Source organism: Anneissia japonica, unplaced genomic scaffold, assembly GCF_011630105.1.
Source record: "Anneissia japonica isolate Jap-2015-1 unplaced genomic scaffold, ASM1163010v1 scaffold6788_len1366326_cov149, whole genome shotgun sequence".
Taxonomy (NCBI): Eukaryota; Metazoa; Echinodermata; class Crinoidea; order Comatulida; family Comatulidae; genus Anneissia; species Anneissia japonica.
In genome coordinates, this window is record NW_022692324.1 from 617391 (window position 1) to 633408 (window position 16018).

At 32.9% G+C, this 16018-nt stretch overlaps 1 protein-coding gene across 1 annotated transcript in view; it reads left to right on the forward strand.

The window, feature by feature from the left end:
• LOC117100241 (uromodulin-like) overlaps window positions 1-7145 on the forward strand; it is an 11500-nt gene extending 4355 nt beyond the window's left edge. Inside the window, exons 4-7 of the mRNA XM_033239841.1 lie at window positions 253-429; window positions 5179-5241; window positions 5562-5797; window positions 6127-7145. Of these exons, the coding sequence (XP_033095732.1) occupies window positions 253-429; window positions 5179-5241; window positions 5562-5797; window positions 6127-6228 (578 nt within the window). The 3' untranslated portion in view covers window positions 6229-7145. The remainder of the gene's footprint in view (window positions 1-252; window positions 430-5178; window positions 5242-5561; window positions 5798-6126) is intronic.
• Window positions 7146-16018: the final 8873 nt, after the last annotated feature.

Sequence of the window (16018 nt, forward strand, 5' to 3'; positions counted from 1 at the left end):
GGCTTAGAGGGGATCAGAAAAGAGTAAACTGTTTGATGTGAATCTGTCTCTTATACACATCTAGATGTGTATAAGAGACAGTATATATATATATATTTCGTCCAGATGCTGAAGAAAAGTTGATAAGCACAGCATAGAATAGGCAGCCCTTCTTGTAAAAAGATTTTGAGGGCTGGGAACATTTTAGTCTAAAAAAAATCATTTTTATACAATATTAGACTATAATCATTTACATATTCCTACACTATTTAGGAGCTCATCCGTCTGTTGATAGCGGTATAGTAACCAGACAAGTTTGCAAGAGTCTGAGCACTGATGGTGTAACAAATTGTTGCGAGTGGTCCTCCAACATTAGAGTCCAAAACTGTGGCGAGTATTTCATCTATTCTCTTCCAAAACTCAATGCTTGTGGGTCAGGTTTTTGCGCAGGTAATACATCTTTATTATCAATAATAATTATTTGAATACTAATACTGTACTCGATTTATTCTGAGGGTGAGCTGGCTTTGCTCGCTCACGCTTAATATGAGCACGTCGCGACAAGTTTTGATAAATAGGAACATATAAGATCACTAAAAGTTTATGTCATGCCAAAAACACTTGTTAGATTGTTTTATGATTTACAAAGCATACTTCTCAGTGTTGTACTGTTTTGGTCAGGGGAAACTAAAGCAAAGTTTTACTGTAACTCATTGAGATAACAAAAACCAAGTGTGCTTAATGAAAATCAAATGTTTTTGTTAACCGACTGTGCCATGCCTGAAAAACCGAGTGTGTTTGAAAATCGACTGTGCATGAATGTTGCCCAATAGGCATTCCATATATAAGCACAGAACAACCAGTTGAGACACGGCTACGGAATGGAAGTAGACATCAACAGCATGTGGTCGGAAACAGGTACCGTTCCAGTGAAAAACGTCGGTGAATGCTATTATTTTCCCCACAATTAATCTGAAATATAGATTGATATTCACTTCTTGGATCGATTATCTAAGTTTTCCAAGTGTTTAAGACCCGTAGGTTTTGAATCCCAGACGTATATTTTGCATTGTGTCTATTATCATCATTATTATAATTAAATACTGCAATTTATGTGTGCTAGCCTCTTCTTCCATTATTCTCCAACATCTCTTACATTTCTTCTAAGTTCTGTTGTTCATGTTGTTTCTGTCTAAAGTGTCATTGATAGTATCTATCCATCTTTTTCTAGGTCTTCCCCTGGGATGTTTGCCACTAGGTCTCCATTTATAGAATTTTTTGGTCACTCTTTCGCCGTCCATTCTATCTAGATGGCCAAGCCATCTCAGCTGTGCAGTGTCAATTTCGTTGCGTATCTATAGGTGTAACTCCTACTTGACTGCGGATCTCCTCATTTCTAACTCTGTCCAGTTTGGTTTTGTTGACAATGGCTCTGAGTGGTCTCATTTCTAATAGTTGTCAATGCCTATGTTTCCGCACTGTATATCAATGTAGGGATCAGGACTGTATTTTGACCTCTCCTTTGCATTCAACACCATGCAACCACATTTACTTACTCGTAAGTTGTTAAACATGAAAGTTCCAATTCAATTAACTGGTCTTGTTGTGGACTTCCTCACAAATAGATATAATTTTGTAAAACTGAATGATTATGTCAAATCTGAATGTTTAGTCAGTTTAAACACTGGTGCACCGCAAGGTACAGTGCTGGCTCCTTTTGTTTATACAGTAGAACCCCTATTAAGGGGACACCTTCGGGACCAAAAAATGTGTCCCCTTAATAGAAGTGTCCCCTGAATAGGGGTACCCATATTCAGGGGACACTAACCAAAAACATTAAATTGTCCCCTTATTAGGGGTTTTTGGCATGTTGTCATATAATATGACATAGGCCTACAATTCTTCATAATTTTATTTTTATTAACATAATTAGTTACAGTAGAATTATAACTAACTATTAGCAATAACTTTTTAAGGCAAATACAATTTAGTTATAATATGAAATCAGCAGAAATGTAATTAAAACAACAGTAGTTTTATATGTTCCCTATATAGTTTCATGATGCAATGTTATTGAATGAATTAGAATTATAAAAGTTCACGAAAAACCGAAGAAAACGAAATCCAAATTGTTAAGTGTCAAAATTGACAATATTGGTTTATACGAAGTAACACGTGTACTATGCCTTACCGATATTCACTCTAAAGATTTGGGGAGAAAATTCTGGTTCATTGCTTAAATTTCAAATTTCAAAATTCAATTTTAATTTATTCAGAAAACCTCGGGAACAGAAAAGTAAAGCAGTAAGCCTACAATAACTTTTAAACACTAGAACAATTTCATTAAAAAAAAAGTTATTCATACATATTCCAGAATAATTAAAATAAAGCCAAGAAAAAAATGGACAAATTCTCAAAATACAAAATTCAATCAAATCAATAAGAGGGGAGAACAGAACACCACTTAAACAGATGCAAGCAAAACACCAAACTACTACCAAAACAAAAACGGATTATTTTACTTCGTTAAAAATTACTTTTTGCAATTTCAGTTAAATTAATTTATTATTATTATTATTATTATTATTATTATTATTATTATTAATATTATTATCAATATTATTATTATTATTATTATTATTATTATTATTATTACGTAGTCTAACAAAAGCTCGCACTTGACAAACAGAGTAGAAAGGTGATAATAGTTAGAAAAGTAATAAAAGTACCTTAATAAGTTGCTCTAAATGTGTAAATTATTTTACTTCGTTCAAAATTCTTTTTGCAATTTCAGTTAAATTAATTATTATTATTATTATTATTATTATTATTATTATTATTATTACGTAGTCTAACAAAAGCTCGCCTTTGACAAACACATGAGAAAGGTGATAATAGTTAGAAAAGTAATAAAAGTTCCTTAATAAGTTGCTCTAAATGTGTCAATATTTAAGATTTTTTTTTTAGATTTAATTTTACTTATTTTGAGACTGTTGTATTTATTGTAATACAATAAAAACAAAATAAGTGTCCCCTTATTAATGGGGGTTATTTGACCATTTGGCACACTCAGAAGGTGTCCCCTTAATAGGGGTTGGCCGCAGTGTTGAAAGATATATCGCCCCTCGTTTCATGGAAAAGTGTCCCTTTAATAGAGGTGTTTCATGAATAGGGGTGTCCCAAAGGAGGGGTTCTACTGTATTGCGTTTACATCTGACTATAGGTCCGGCCATCAAAACTGTCCAGTTATCAAATTTGCTGATGATACTGCAATTTTAGGCCTTATCAAACATGATAACGACCGCTATTACACACCTGAATTGAATGCTTTTCCAGATATTGTAAAGATAATCTTCTTAAACTCAAGTTTCCAAGACCAAAGAAATGGTTATTGATTTCCATATAAAATACAAACAGGAAATATCGTCATTGATAATAATCCAGTGGAGATGGTATCCAGTTATAAGTACCTTGGAGTAAATATTGATAACAAACTAAATTTTAAATTAAAGCACATAGAATTTGTCAGGGAGAAATTGAACATTCGCATGTATTGCCTTATGAAAATGAATGCATTCATTTTAACACTAAAATCATTACAATGTTCTATTCGTCTGTAATTTGTGGGGTCTGGAGCTATTGCTTAACAGGTTGGGGAGGTAATGCGTGTCAATATGATAGAGAATTAATAGACCGTTTGATTAGAAAAGTCAGTAGAATCACAAAGACACATCTGCCTTCAATTGACTCTGTATATCACGATATGATGACTGAGCTATTCCGTCATATCATGAATGACGAAAGTCATCCGCTTCATAATATGCTTCTTGGCTCCGTTAACCCTAGGAGCGGTGGTATAAGAGTACCGATTACAAACACAAATAGATATTATCGTAATTCATTTATCGCTAAGGGTATAAAATACTTCATTGAAAATTATGAAAGATAGATAATAATCATAATATTGTAATAATAATAATAATAATAATAATAATAATAATAATAATAATAGTATTAGTAATAATGGTGATAATGATAATAATTGTAATGATAAAAATAATAATAATAATAATAATAACAATAATAATAGTGGTTATTATTATTATTATTAAAAAAATAATAAAATAATAATGATAATAATTCTCCTATCCATTTTGTTCCTAGTACGTTTGCTGCTGTTTCCTTAACAAAATTTAAAAAAGTTTGCAGTTTCCTTTGTTCCTGCGCCTATTTTCTCAAGATTGTCTTTCAGTATAGAAATGTTTTTATTTTCAAGTGACTTTTTATATTAATGATTTTCCTTTTGCTTTAACTTTTTTTCTTTAATCCATTTACAATCAGGTCTGCAATTAATAATCTGTGATCGGAGTCAAATGTATGTACTGCGAACATGGATATATATACATATAGTCAATGATTGACATCTGGTAAAATTTGCGGAGTTTTGATTCCACCTTTACCTTGTAAATCTGTGTGACCTTTGGTGCTAAACAAAACCGTTCTTTCAATTGTTTATAATACAAAAGTCAGGCCAAAGGGTCCGAAACATGTTCAATTCCGGCTCTGCCGCTTCCTATTCTGCCATTAAAATCCCCTACAGCCCTACCTGTATCTTGTACCGGTATGTGATAATGATCTCTAATATAACCTGTAGAAGGTTTCCTTCTGTTCAGTTGTATGGCCTTGCTGAGGTGCTTGATAGATGTGGTACTTCTCTGTATGCTAAGTGTGCATTTCATTAGTCTTTCACTTATTAGGCTCACTTCTTGAATGTGTGGCGAGAGTCTACGTCCTACAATTATGGCTTCATAATTTCTCCTCCCTACGTCCGTCCAGTACAAAACCTCCTGCCTTTTTCTTTACCGCGATGTCTGGTTTCTGCGAGACCAATACTGTCTATTTTTCTTCTTCTCATTAGAGCTAGAATCTCATTTTCTTTGTCTTTATAAGTAGCAATGTTGATTGCTCAACATATGAACGTTGTATTTCTGTTTCCGTTATTCTTATTTCGCTTGTATTTCATTGGTCGTCTCCGTTTAGTCATTTGCCCTGTCTCTTATACACATCTAGATGTGTATAAGAGACAGGCCTACATATATGCGTGATGGTGAGTATAACAAAATGATGAGGATGAGAAAAAATGATTCATGATGTGAAAGGCCAAGGTTCATATCAATGTTTATTATTTTTTAATTTCAGGAGAAGAGATGCCATGTCCAAAAGGAACAAATTCTCCGAATGGCTATACTCCCAATTGTATGGGTGAGTGGTATTTGTCATAAAATTAAGGATAATATATATACAATTATGACTGTATGATAATAACATTCTTCTTATTCATCATTTTCGTCGTCACCGCCGTCATCATAATCATTTAAATTCTATAACACTTAAATCGATCATTAAAAAAAACAAATAGATTCCCTATTGTGGGTATGGTATAAAATCATATATGGGCCCTTATATGGGCATGAAACCACAGCATCATGTCGATATAGGTCCAAATTACATAAATTTCTTATATAAAATTTAAAGGTGTGGAAAGAGCTTTAGTTTTTCAGCGTTATTGTTCTGTTTGGCAGCTGGCCCACCGGTCCTGACCACACCGCCCCTGTTAGTGTTAACAGAAAACCAATTTGGACTGCTGTTGGAATGTTCGTTTTCATTTCAACAATTTTCAAACATGACATTTGATGTAACGTGGTTTGGTGATGGAACAGAGTTGCCCGCAGCAAGTGTTTCCTTAACAACGGAAAGAATTGCAACCCTGACGCAACAACAAATTGGTGACGTATTTGATGACAATCAGGCGATCACTGTAAGTGTGTAAAACAATGATAAACTATTTATAGAACATTAATATGTAAATAGGTACCGCCTGCCAAAAATAAAAAGAAAAAACTCCTTTGAAAAAATCGAACCATAATCAGATGGAACAATTTTTTTTTACTGATTCGTAGACATTTAACTACAAAAATCCAATATAAGATATGAAAAATAGTTCTATGGCAGACTAATTCATATATGGAATCTTACGATAAAGTTGATTATCAATGAATGTACAAGAATACGAGTAATAGGCCTACAGCACGCATTACTGATGTTGAAATCCAAATTTACTATTTTTGTATTTGTTTTAATGTGTAGATGACCTGCAAATTAAACGCTCGCTTCATTTACCCTGATGGATCACCAAAAAGTCCAAACAGCCAAACTTTGGAAAGTAAGGAAGTACATCTGACTGTGTAAATTGCAATTAGAGTACAACTACAAACTACAACTGATACCCGTGGTGTACTTGCTTCAAATAATACAATATAATCGAAACGGTTTTTTGTTTTGTTTTTTTGTTTTTAATTTTTATCATTACCATCATTATCATCATCATCATAACTCTAGATTGTTATCGGGGTAAATTACACGTAATGCTAATACTAACAATCTGCATTTGCTTCAAATATAGTATACAATATAATAAGCGAAACTTTTTACCATAAAGAATCATCATCATCATCATCATCATCATCATCATCATCATCATCATCATCATCATCAAATAATGTCAATATCAACATTTTATTGACCATTATTTTTGTTTATTCTTATTGCTATGAATATTAATATCCTTATCATTGTCATTATTACTAATACATCATCTCAAGATGACACTTATAATAGGCACATGTGAGGTGCCATGTCACAAAATCAGCATTGTGGTACCAAACATGAAAAAATAGGCTACAAGCGGAAGCGTGTGTCTACTGATTTTTGACATATTTTAGTATTTTGCTAATGTAGTGACTTTTAAGTGAACTTTCTAGGACAGGTCTTATAATTTAACTTTATTCATGGATGTATTATAGTTCACTGTAATATCCCTATGCTTTACTTTAGGAAAGACCTTATCTAATGGAATCATATTTCGTAGACTTGTTTTCATTTCTAGCTTTAGCTCATGACTCATCCCATCATTCTTCCATACATTATTTACACTCATGACTTCTACCGGATTTAATCTTCTAGAATTAACTGCCAGATTATGATATAGTGTCTACGCCCCAGGGGGCAGTACACACAAGAAGTTGTTGATATTAGATTTTAGATAGATCGAAGCTAAGCTTTGTTCTTAGAATCAAACTAATAATAAAAAAATTGCATGTATAGAATTAGTATTCATTGTAGATTATTTGGTGTCAAATTTATCTTTTTAATTTTATTTTTATTCATATGCGTAGGGTCTGTATATACACTGAATTATTTGAACAAAACAGACAACTTTTAGAAATCACCACTATTTTATTTCGATCTTTCTGAAGATACATTTACCTCACCAATGACGCAATTTACAATATGTAGGCCTACATTAAGGCAATTTTATTCTCAATTAGATTTACCCCATTAAATAGGCCAAAGACCGCTTGACATTCTTAAAAGAATATAATTCCCTGTCTGATCTTATGGTAACGTGCGTACCAAGTAACGTATATTTTATTTGCACGTATGTAGCAATTAATGTTTTATCTACGATATATTTATTAGGTGACGTTTGTATCATTGGCAATCACTCACATAGTACACAAGAATATACAGTAATAGTAAAAAGATCTAAATTAACAAACAATATGCTGATAAATAAAAATAGCATCAAAAAGCAAATTAAGCCGAAAAAACTCCAATGGTACAGTAATAACAGAAAAAACCCAACTTTTATCATTTACCAGCCTGTTTACCAGTAGTTGTAGAATAACTAAACTAAATAGTAAATAGCCGCCTACTGGTATATTCTTGGTATCTTAATTTATTGCTAAAAAATTAAAAATACAATAGCAGCCATTGGCTGAATTAGAGTATTCGGTTCTTATTACAGTTTAAAAATTTAAAATTAACATTGCACAAGACCAATAAGAAATACAAAAACAAAAATATCAACAATCCCAGTATAAAAGATTAAATATTAAAATAGCACAAGACCAAATCGAGTTAATATTATATACAAATAAAAATTAAATTCAATAATTACAAAAAAAACCATTACACAGAAACCACAACCATTAAAAACAGACAATATCCAACCTAATTGAAAAACAGTAAATACAAATAAGGATTAAATACAACATAAACTAGAGATACTATGTTCAATAGAACATGAACCCAGTCATTTTTTAAGAGATAACCACTGTGACTTTTAAGCTCAATCTGTGTGAACACCCCATTTTTGGTAGGAGTCTGTCTAATGCAATTGGTCAAATAATTAGTCACTAACAATCAAAATGAAAGCTTTTCCTATGAAAAGGTCATTCAGATAAATTTGACTTTTATGCATGAACGCACTAACAGCAGAAAACTTGAAATTCGTAGCTGCTCTTGGCCTTAAGCGAGTGACGTCATTCATAGACAGGGTAAACACAATTCTGAATACAAAATTTTAAAGAAAAAAAATGATCAATGGTTATTTAAGCAACCAGCATGGGACTTGCATGGTAAAAGAAAGCTTAATTTATGAGCTACAATTGACCGTTCACCCAGAACAGATTTATGGTAAAAAGAAGCAGGAAGTATACCAAAAAATAAAACACACTAATTTTAACCTTTTTCCTATGCAAAGCATAAGAGATAGTCAACTTTGAAAGAAAAATGATCACTCAATTTTGAATTAATTGTAAAAATAAGTAGATGATTATAAAGCTTAAAACATCTAGTTTCATAATCCAATCACACCAGATTGCCAAATAAAACCATTCAAATTAGATAATCGATTTTGTGAGAAAAGGGACTTTTAATGTGTTAAAGTGTGCAGTGAACCGTTCAGTGAGCAGATGTCCTCAAGGTATTGCACTAAAAGGTATTGCACTAGAGTAGTTTAATGCAGTGCAAAGGGAGACAGAACGAATACTTGGGATGGCTAAGGGAACTGGGCATTAAGTGTGAGATTAGTAACAATATTGATAATTGACCCTTTTATTTAACAGACGAGTGAGGTAGGTAATGGGCTACTGAAATAACGAGTGGTTTTACATTTATATTCCTGGTATCCATTCTCAGTGCCTCCTAAGTGCAACCACATTTGTGGCTCTCTTAAACCAGGAATTAAAGTTCGAAGACTGCAAATGATCTACATAAACTGATTCTCCTATCAAGAGATTGAAGTTGGAGAGTGTGTAGTGCATTCTGATAATTTGAGTATTCCCGTCCTATGACAATCCGGCAATTTTTTTTTTCTTTCTAATTTGTTTATATGACTACCAGACAATTTTTTATTTGATTTACAAATCAATTCGTTAATGTGGGTGTTAAGATTAGATTGCAAACTTATTCCTAACAACTTTACATGAGTTCCAAAGTTCAATGGTTTATTATTAATACTCAATTGAGAAGGTGTTGGATTACTTTTACCAAAATGAATATGCAGAGCTTGACACTTTTCAGGATTTAATGTTAAATTATTAGAGGTACTCCATGAATCTAACACATCTGGAGCTGATCCTTGCACATTTTAGTTTGTTTGAGTCCATCCATATAAACAATAAAGCTTTTATCTCATTCATCGTAAAAATAAAATAAGAATTTTGTGCTAATACTCTCAGAATAGGTAGTCATAAATGTGCTTTGTGCCGCTAGCACTGATTGACTCATTTGTATCATGTGACCCAAAAGCGCCAATCACGTTCAAGATTACATCCCGTGTCCAGCATTGATTAAAACATGCACAAACAATTTAGATAACACGTGGTGAAGGGAAGCGTGACGGGCCAGCATGTCAACATCAAAACGAAAAATATATGATTTTTTTTCTACGAAATCGGATGAAGTAGGTTAGTGTTTCACCCATGGTATTATCATTTACACTTTGTGGTCATTAAAGCGTGGCTGTTAGGGCTGGCCTCCAAGTCAACCCAAGTTATGACAGTGGGTGATCAATGACACTCATGGCGAGACCCCAAGGTTTGTCAACGGATCAACACCGCCGTTTGTCCGTAACTTTTTAAATTTTAAATCGGAGGCGAAATCTAGATTTAGAATCAATTGAAATGACTGTCCTAGGAATGACACTTTGGAACTGTTGTAAATTTTATAAATTTGTGGCCCAACTTAGTTACTTAGGTGTTATCATTTAATATCACTTGGCGGCCAGCCCAAACAAAGCATGCGTGAATCAGGGGCGGATCCAGAAATGTCCAAGGGGGGGGGGGGCGGAAAGGGGGCCGAATGTTGGGCCGATTGAGACAACACTGTCGTAGGGGGTCCTATTAGCAATTAAAATCTTTGAATCTAGGCATAATCTGATAAAATCATCATCGAAATATGTATGACTGAACTAAAATACTAATTGCTTACATCTTGTGGATAGTTGAGGAAAATGTTCATAACAATAAGGGATGTTATCCGTGATAAAATCACCCTAAAGTTCCCCCTGTACGCTTTGAATCTAGGCATAATCTGATAAAATCATCATCGAAATATGTATGACTGAACTAAAATACTAATTGCTTACATCTTGTGGATAGTTGAGGAAAATGTTCATAACAATAAGGGATGTTATCCGTGATAAAATCACCCTAAAGTTCCCCCTGTACGCTTGTTGTAGATGATGAAGCTGAAATCAGCAATGAGGAGCAAATGATTGCTTTCATTCAATATTATATTAGGATACAGGTGGAATAGAATGCAAATACCTATTTATTGCAAATGTGCTGGAGAAATCGAACACTCCAGATACAGCGACTATACATCAAGTCATTTCATATCAGCTGCGTACTCTGAAGAAAAAAAAGAAAAACCTTGAATGGATTAGCCACTGATGGTGCAGCAATTATGATCGGCAAAAATAAGTCTTGCTGCCTTACTGAAGAAAGACCCAGATGCGAGTTCTCTAGTTTCAGTACAATGTGTCTGTCATCGGTTGGCACTTACACGCACAGACACCAATAAATGTATAAGAGACTGCGGTTAGACAGTTTTGAAATATTTTTGATGATTCACCTCCACACAAAAAAACTTAACCAACAAAGTATAAACGGAGTAATTTTGGGAAAGAAAGGAACCAAGAAACTGTGAAGGAAAATCTTGATCATTAATATACAAGTCATGAGTGAAGCCAATCTGTCTTGTTTTTCTTTATTAAAATTATTATAAACATTGATCAAATGTTTCACATTTTAACCAAAGGACAATGCATTGTCTCCTGGTGGGACCACCATGATCAAGCATATATCATCATTCATGATATGTTTGACCTTGTTCCTGTGCAACACATCACTAGTGTATTACAATAAGTAGTAAGTGTATTGTACAGACCCAGGTCCTCCTGCACTGAGGTTTCCTGGTTAAGGAAACGTGTGATATTTTTGCACACAGTAGTAAATAGTGCAAATGACACCAAGCGGAAGCAAAATGCAAGGAATATTAAACACACCAAAGCAAAACTACACTACACTATCACGCATGCCAGTGCAGCAAGCTTTTTTTTTGAATTTAGAAAAAAGTAATCTAGTATATTACACTCTACATGCACTATCACCACCATTCACCTAGCAGCTATGTTATTAAACACTCAGGCATGCTACAGAGGGTAACTAGGCATCCGAGAGTACAATAAGTCAACAATATTCTAGCACACTATGAAAGCAAGCAAGTAGTTCATGCAAGCCAAATTCTATGCCCAAAGAATGCAACATCAATCATTCGTCATGATCTGTCATAAAACCTTAAAAATAAAAGTAGAATTGTCATTTTATTCCAGAACAATTATTATGTGAATAAATATGTTACCTATGCGAACAAGGGCAAACAATTGGTGCGTTTGACTAGTAGAGACTCTTCAGTAAAAAGTCATTGAAGAAGATATATCCCAAGATATATATTTATTCATCTATTACAAAACCACTGAATCTCAATATACGTAATAATTTTTATAATTACAGTGATCTCTAATCACACGTCAGTACTAACATTTAAATGCATTCAATATTAACTATATATTCATACTGGCCTAGCATTAAATCAATAACTTTCATTGATGGTTAAATTTAACATATCAATATATCATAAAAATTATATATTATAGTTAAATTTAAGATTAATGTAGAATGGACATAACATGCAAAATAGTTAAATTTAACATATCAATATATCATACAAATAATCTATTATAGTTAGAAATTTAAAATTATGAAGAAGATATAACAAACTATGTCATTCCTTCACTAATATCACAAGTTATAACAGTCATTCATAACAAGTTATACCAATATGAATATAATGCAAACTATTTCAGTCATGAAATTAATTAGCATCTCATGCCAATCATTTCATTCATAACATAAGTTATAGAAATATGAATATCATGCAAACTATTTCAGTCATGAAATTAATTAGTATCTCATGCAAATCATTTCATTCATAACAAGTTATAGAAATATGAATATCATGCAAACTATTTTATTCATGAAATTAATTAGTATCTCATGCAAATCATTATATTCATAATGAGTTAAAATATAGTGAGTTATAGAATTATGAATATCATGCAAAATATTTCATACATGAAATCAATTAGTATCTCATGCAAACTATTTCGTATATTTAACAATGCTCCAAAAATATTATAGAGCATTTCAACAAAAGTTAAACCATTCGGAAATCATTTCTGTTCAGTGTTCCGTGTTGTACAGTTCACGTTAGTATGATTTCAATCAAACAATACCGACTCCATCAGCGGCAATCCTGAACGAATCAAATATTCGGGGATACAACAAGAGAGTCCATCGCTTGCGTGCTTTTTCCAACAAGAGAGTCCATCGCTTGTATTAAAAACAGCAATATTGTACTTCAATCACAGTTCCTATCAGCTCTAAATTAACCGGCCTAGGCTTATACAGGCATTTACTTATTAGGAATACAACATGCGGCCTGCGACAAGTACTTCACTCTCCCCGTACAGTGTACAACAAAACAAAGAATGAATAGGTGTGTCCTAATTCCTCAGGAAAATCTTTTTTTTATACGAACGAAAGTTCCACCTGTATGCTTTTGCATATCATTGAGTATGTCATTACTACATGCTTGAATGATTAAACGGTATTTGGCTAAACAATACATGAGATTCAATTCTTCTGCAGCCTGTCTAGTTATAAATTCTCGGTTTTCTTTCTAGAACGAAAAAAAAAAAAAAAAAAAAAAACGGAATTGATTAAAACTCCCTAAAATGTGCAACTTACCGTAACAAGAAATGCGTGCAAAGAATTTGAGAATTTTAGGCACTTTTAGAGGATGGAAGGATGGAATTGATCAAAATTCCCTAAAATGTGCAATTTTTAGAGGAAATTGGGCCATGTTAACAAGAAATGCGCGCGAAATTTGAGGTATTTAGGCACTTTCAGGGGATGAAAGGGCATTTATAAAGGGGTGGGGAAGATTTTTCAAAGATAGATATTTTCCCCTTGTCCCCCAGTGGTTACGCCATCGGGCAGCATAGATCAAAGGAGTTATGACAGTTTTTGAAGTGGAGAAGGGGTTGCAGGGTGTTGTGAGTCTGGTCATTATGATATCTTCATTTTTATTCTTGTCTTTATTTTTCCCTTCTCTTTTTCTTTCCTTTTCTTTTCCTCTTCTTTCTCTTTCCCTCCCCTCTTTCTTTTCTCTTATTACCCAGCCCGGTACGATGGCTTGGGCAGCCCAGTAAAAACCGTCAGGGGAGGGGCAGTTCCCCCCCCCCGCGCCTGTTACGACACTGGCTAACACGCCAATCATCCCCCCACCAATGAAAAATATTTTTCTATGCCACTCCTGAAACCATCTAAATGAATGTTTTATATCTAATGCTTCTAACCTTGTCGATGACCTTCCGCCGAAAGCTAAAAGCAGTTTCAGTGTTATTTCTCCTAGATTTAAAGAATACTATGAGAAAATTGCTCCTAATTCATTTAATATTAACGTTATTAAGGTGTCTTTTATTATTGAGGAGGTCACTAACTTAAGTGATAGTAAGAGCACGGAATTCCTTCTAGATTTCGTAAGGATGTTGTACAGGTTATTGAAGGACCCCTGACCAGAATTATTAATCTATCTATCTTAACTAAAACAGTCCCGTCTAAACTAAAATCAGAAAGAATTAAATCCATTCACAAAAAGAAATCAAAACTTAATCCCCAGAATTATAGGCCTATAAATGTTCTACCGGTAGCTTCTATAATTTTAGAAAAGGCTGTGTTTGTCCAATTGAGCAAATATCTTGCTGTAAATAATATTCTGTTTATGTTTTAATCAGGGTTTAGAGGCCTATATTCCACTGAAACATGCTTAACATACTTACACGACTATATCCGTAGACAAATGTCATCTGGGTTGTACACGGGAATGATTCTGTTGGATATTTAAAAAAGCCTTTGACTGTGTTGACCATCAGATCTTGTGCAGTAAACTTTCTGCTATTGGAGTAAAATCCACGGGATGTTTTCAATCGTATCTATCAAACAGCAAACAAGTAGTGTCCATTAATGGAATGTTGTCCAAGGCCCAGATAGTTAATCGGGTGTTCCACAGGGGAGTATTCTCGGGCCACTTCTTTTTCTCTGTTATGTGAACGATATGCCCATTTCGATAGACTGCACTTTATTACAATATGCCGATGATAGTGCACTAATTTACTCTAATACTGATCCGTCGATTATTAGTAGTGTACTTAATAGAAATTTAAACAGATACTACTCCTGGTTGATTGATAAAAAAAACTATGACTTTACTTTGATAAGACATAAGTTATTCTATTCCGGGATCTAATGAAAAACTTAAACAAAACGAAGATTTCTCTATATCTTGCTTTGGTAGAAATTTTAAGTCCAGTGAAAATGTTACTTACTTGGGTATACCACTTGACCAATGCTTAAGTAGTGAATGTGTAGTCACTGATGTTATGAAGGTTAACGCCCAAATAAAATTCCTGTATAGACAAGCAATTCTCAACCAGAAGACTAAGAAAATTATTTGCTCTACACTTATTTTTAGTTTGATCGAATATTGTATTGTTGCATGGTATGGTGGTACTTCCAATTCTTTAAGACTAAAACTTCAACGCACTCAAAACAAGATGATTCGGTTTATTTTAAGTAAAGATAGTAGATACCATATCCTACATTCAGATTATAAATCATTAGGAATTCTCAATATACAATATCGAGTTAGGCAACTCCAGCTCAGCCATGTCTTTAATATTTATCACTCAGTATGCCCTCAATATACGGGAGAACATTTCACCAGATTAAAGCATGGTTACAGAACAAGAGGTCATCAGCTCAATTTTAAGGTTCCTAAAACTACCCCTACCATTTCACGCAGTTTTACAGAACGCCATACACCTTTGGAACGAATTGCCCAATCGTATAAAAAATTCTTCCACTAAATTTGAATTTAAAAGAAGTTTTAAACAACCTTTTTAAGACAATTGCAAGTATAGATTTAATTTCTTAGGTGCAGTATTAATTTTCAATAATATAACCTGTAATTTGTTTGCATTTCTAATTTGTAAATTAAGTAATGTTTCATTCTTGTACTAATTTAATATCGCAACGACCATTATTACTTATTATGTTTAATTTTTTGGCAATTTTGAAAATTGTATCATCGAATTTCTCAAATTATCTGTAGTGTAATTTATTGTAATTTAATATCGCAATGACCATTCCTTATTATATTTAATTTTTTGGCAATCTTGAAAATTGAATTGAATTTCTCAAAATTTAACCTGTAGTGTAATCAAACTTTATATCCAATTCGCTTGATAAAGTAATTGTACATAATTAAATTATTAAACGTAAATAGACAATCAGTATTTTTATTCCATCGAACTTATACTTATCTATATATCTATTTTTGAATTAAACAATGTTTCTTAATTTTACTTTTTAGATATGTAATTGATATAATTAAATAATTAAATGTTCATATATATATTCTATTTTTGTAATCACTGAATTTTTATATTTTTGAATTGAATAATACCTTTTAAATTTATTAAATAATAAGGTATTGTAAAATAATAATA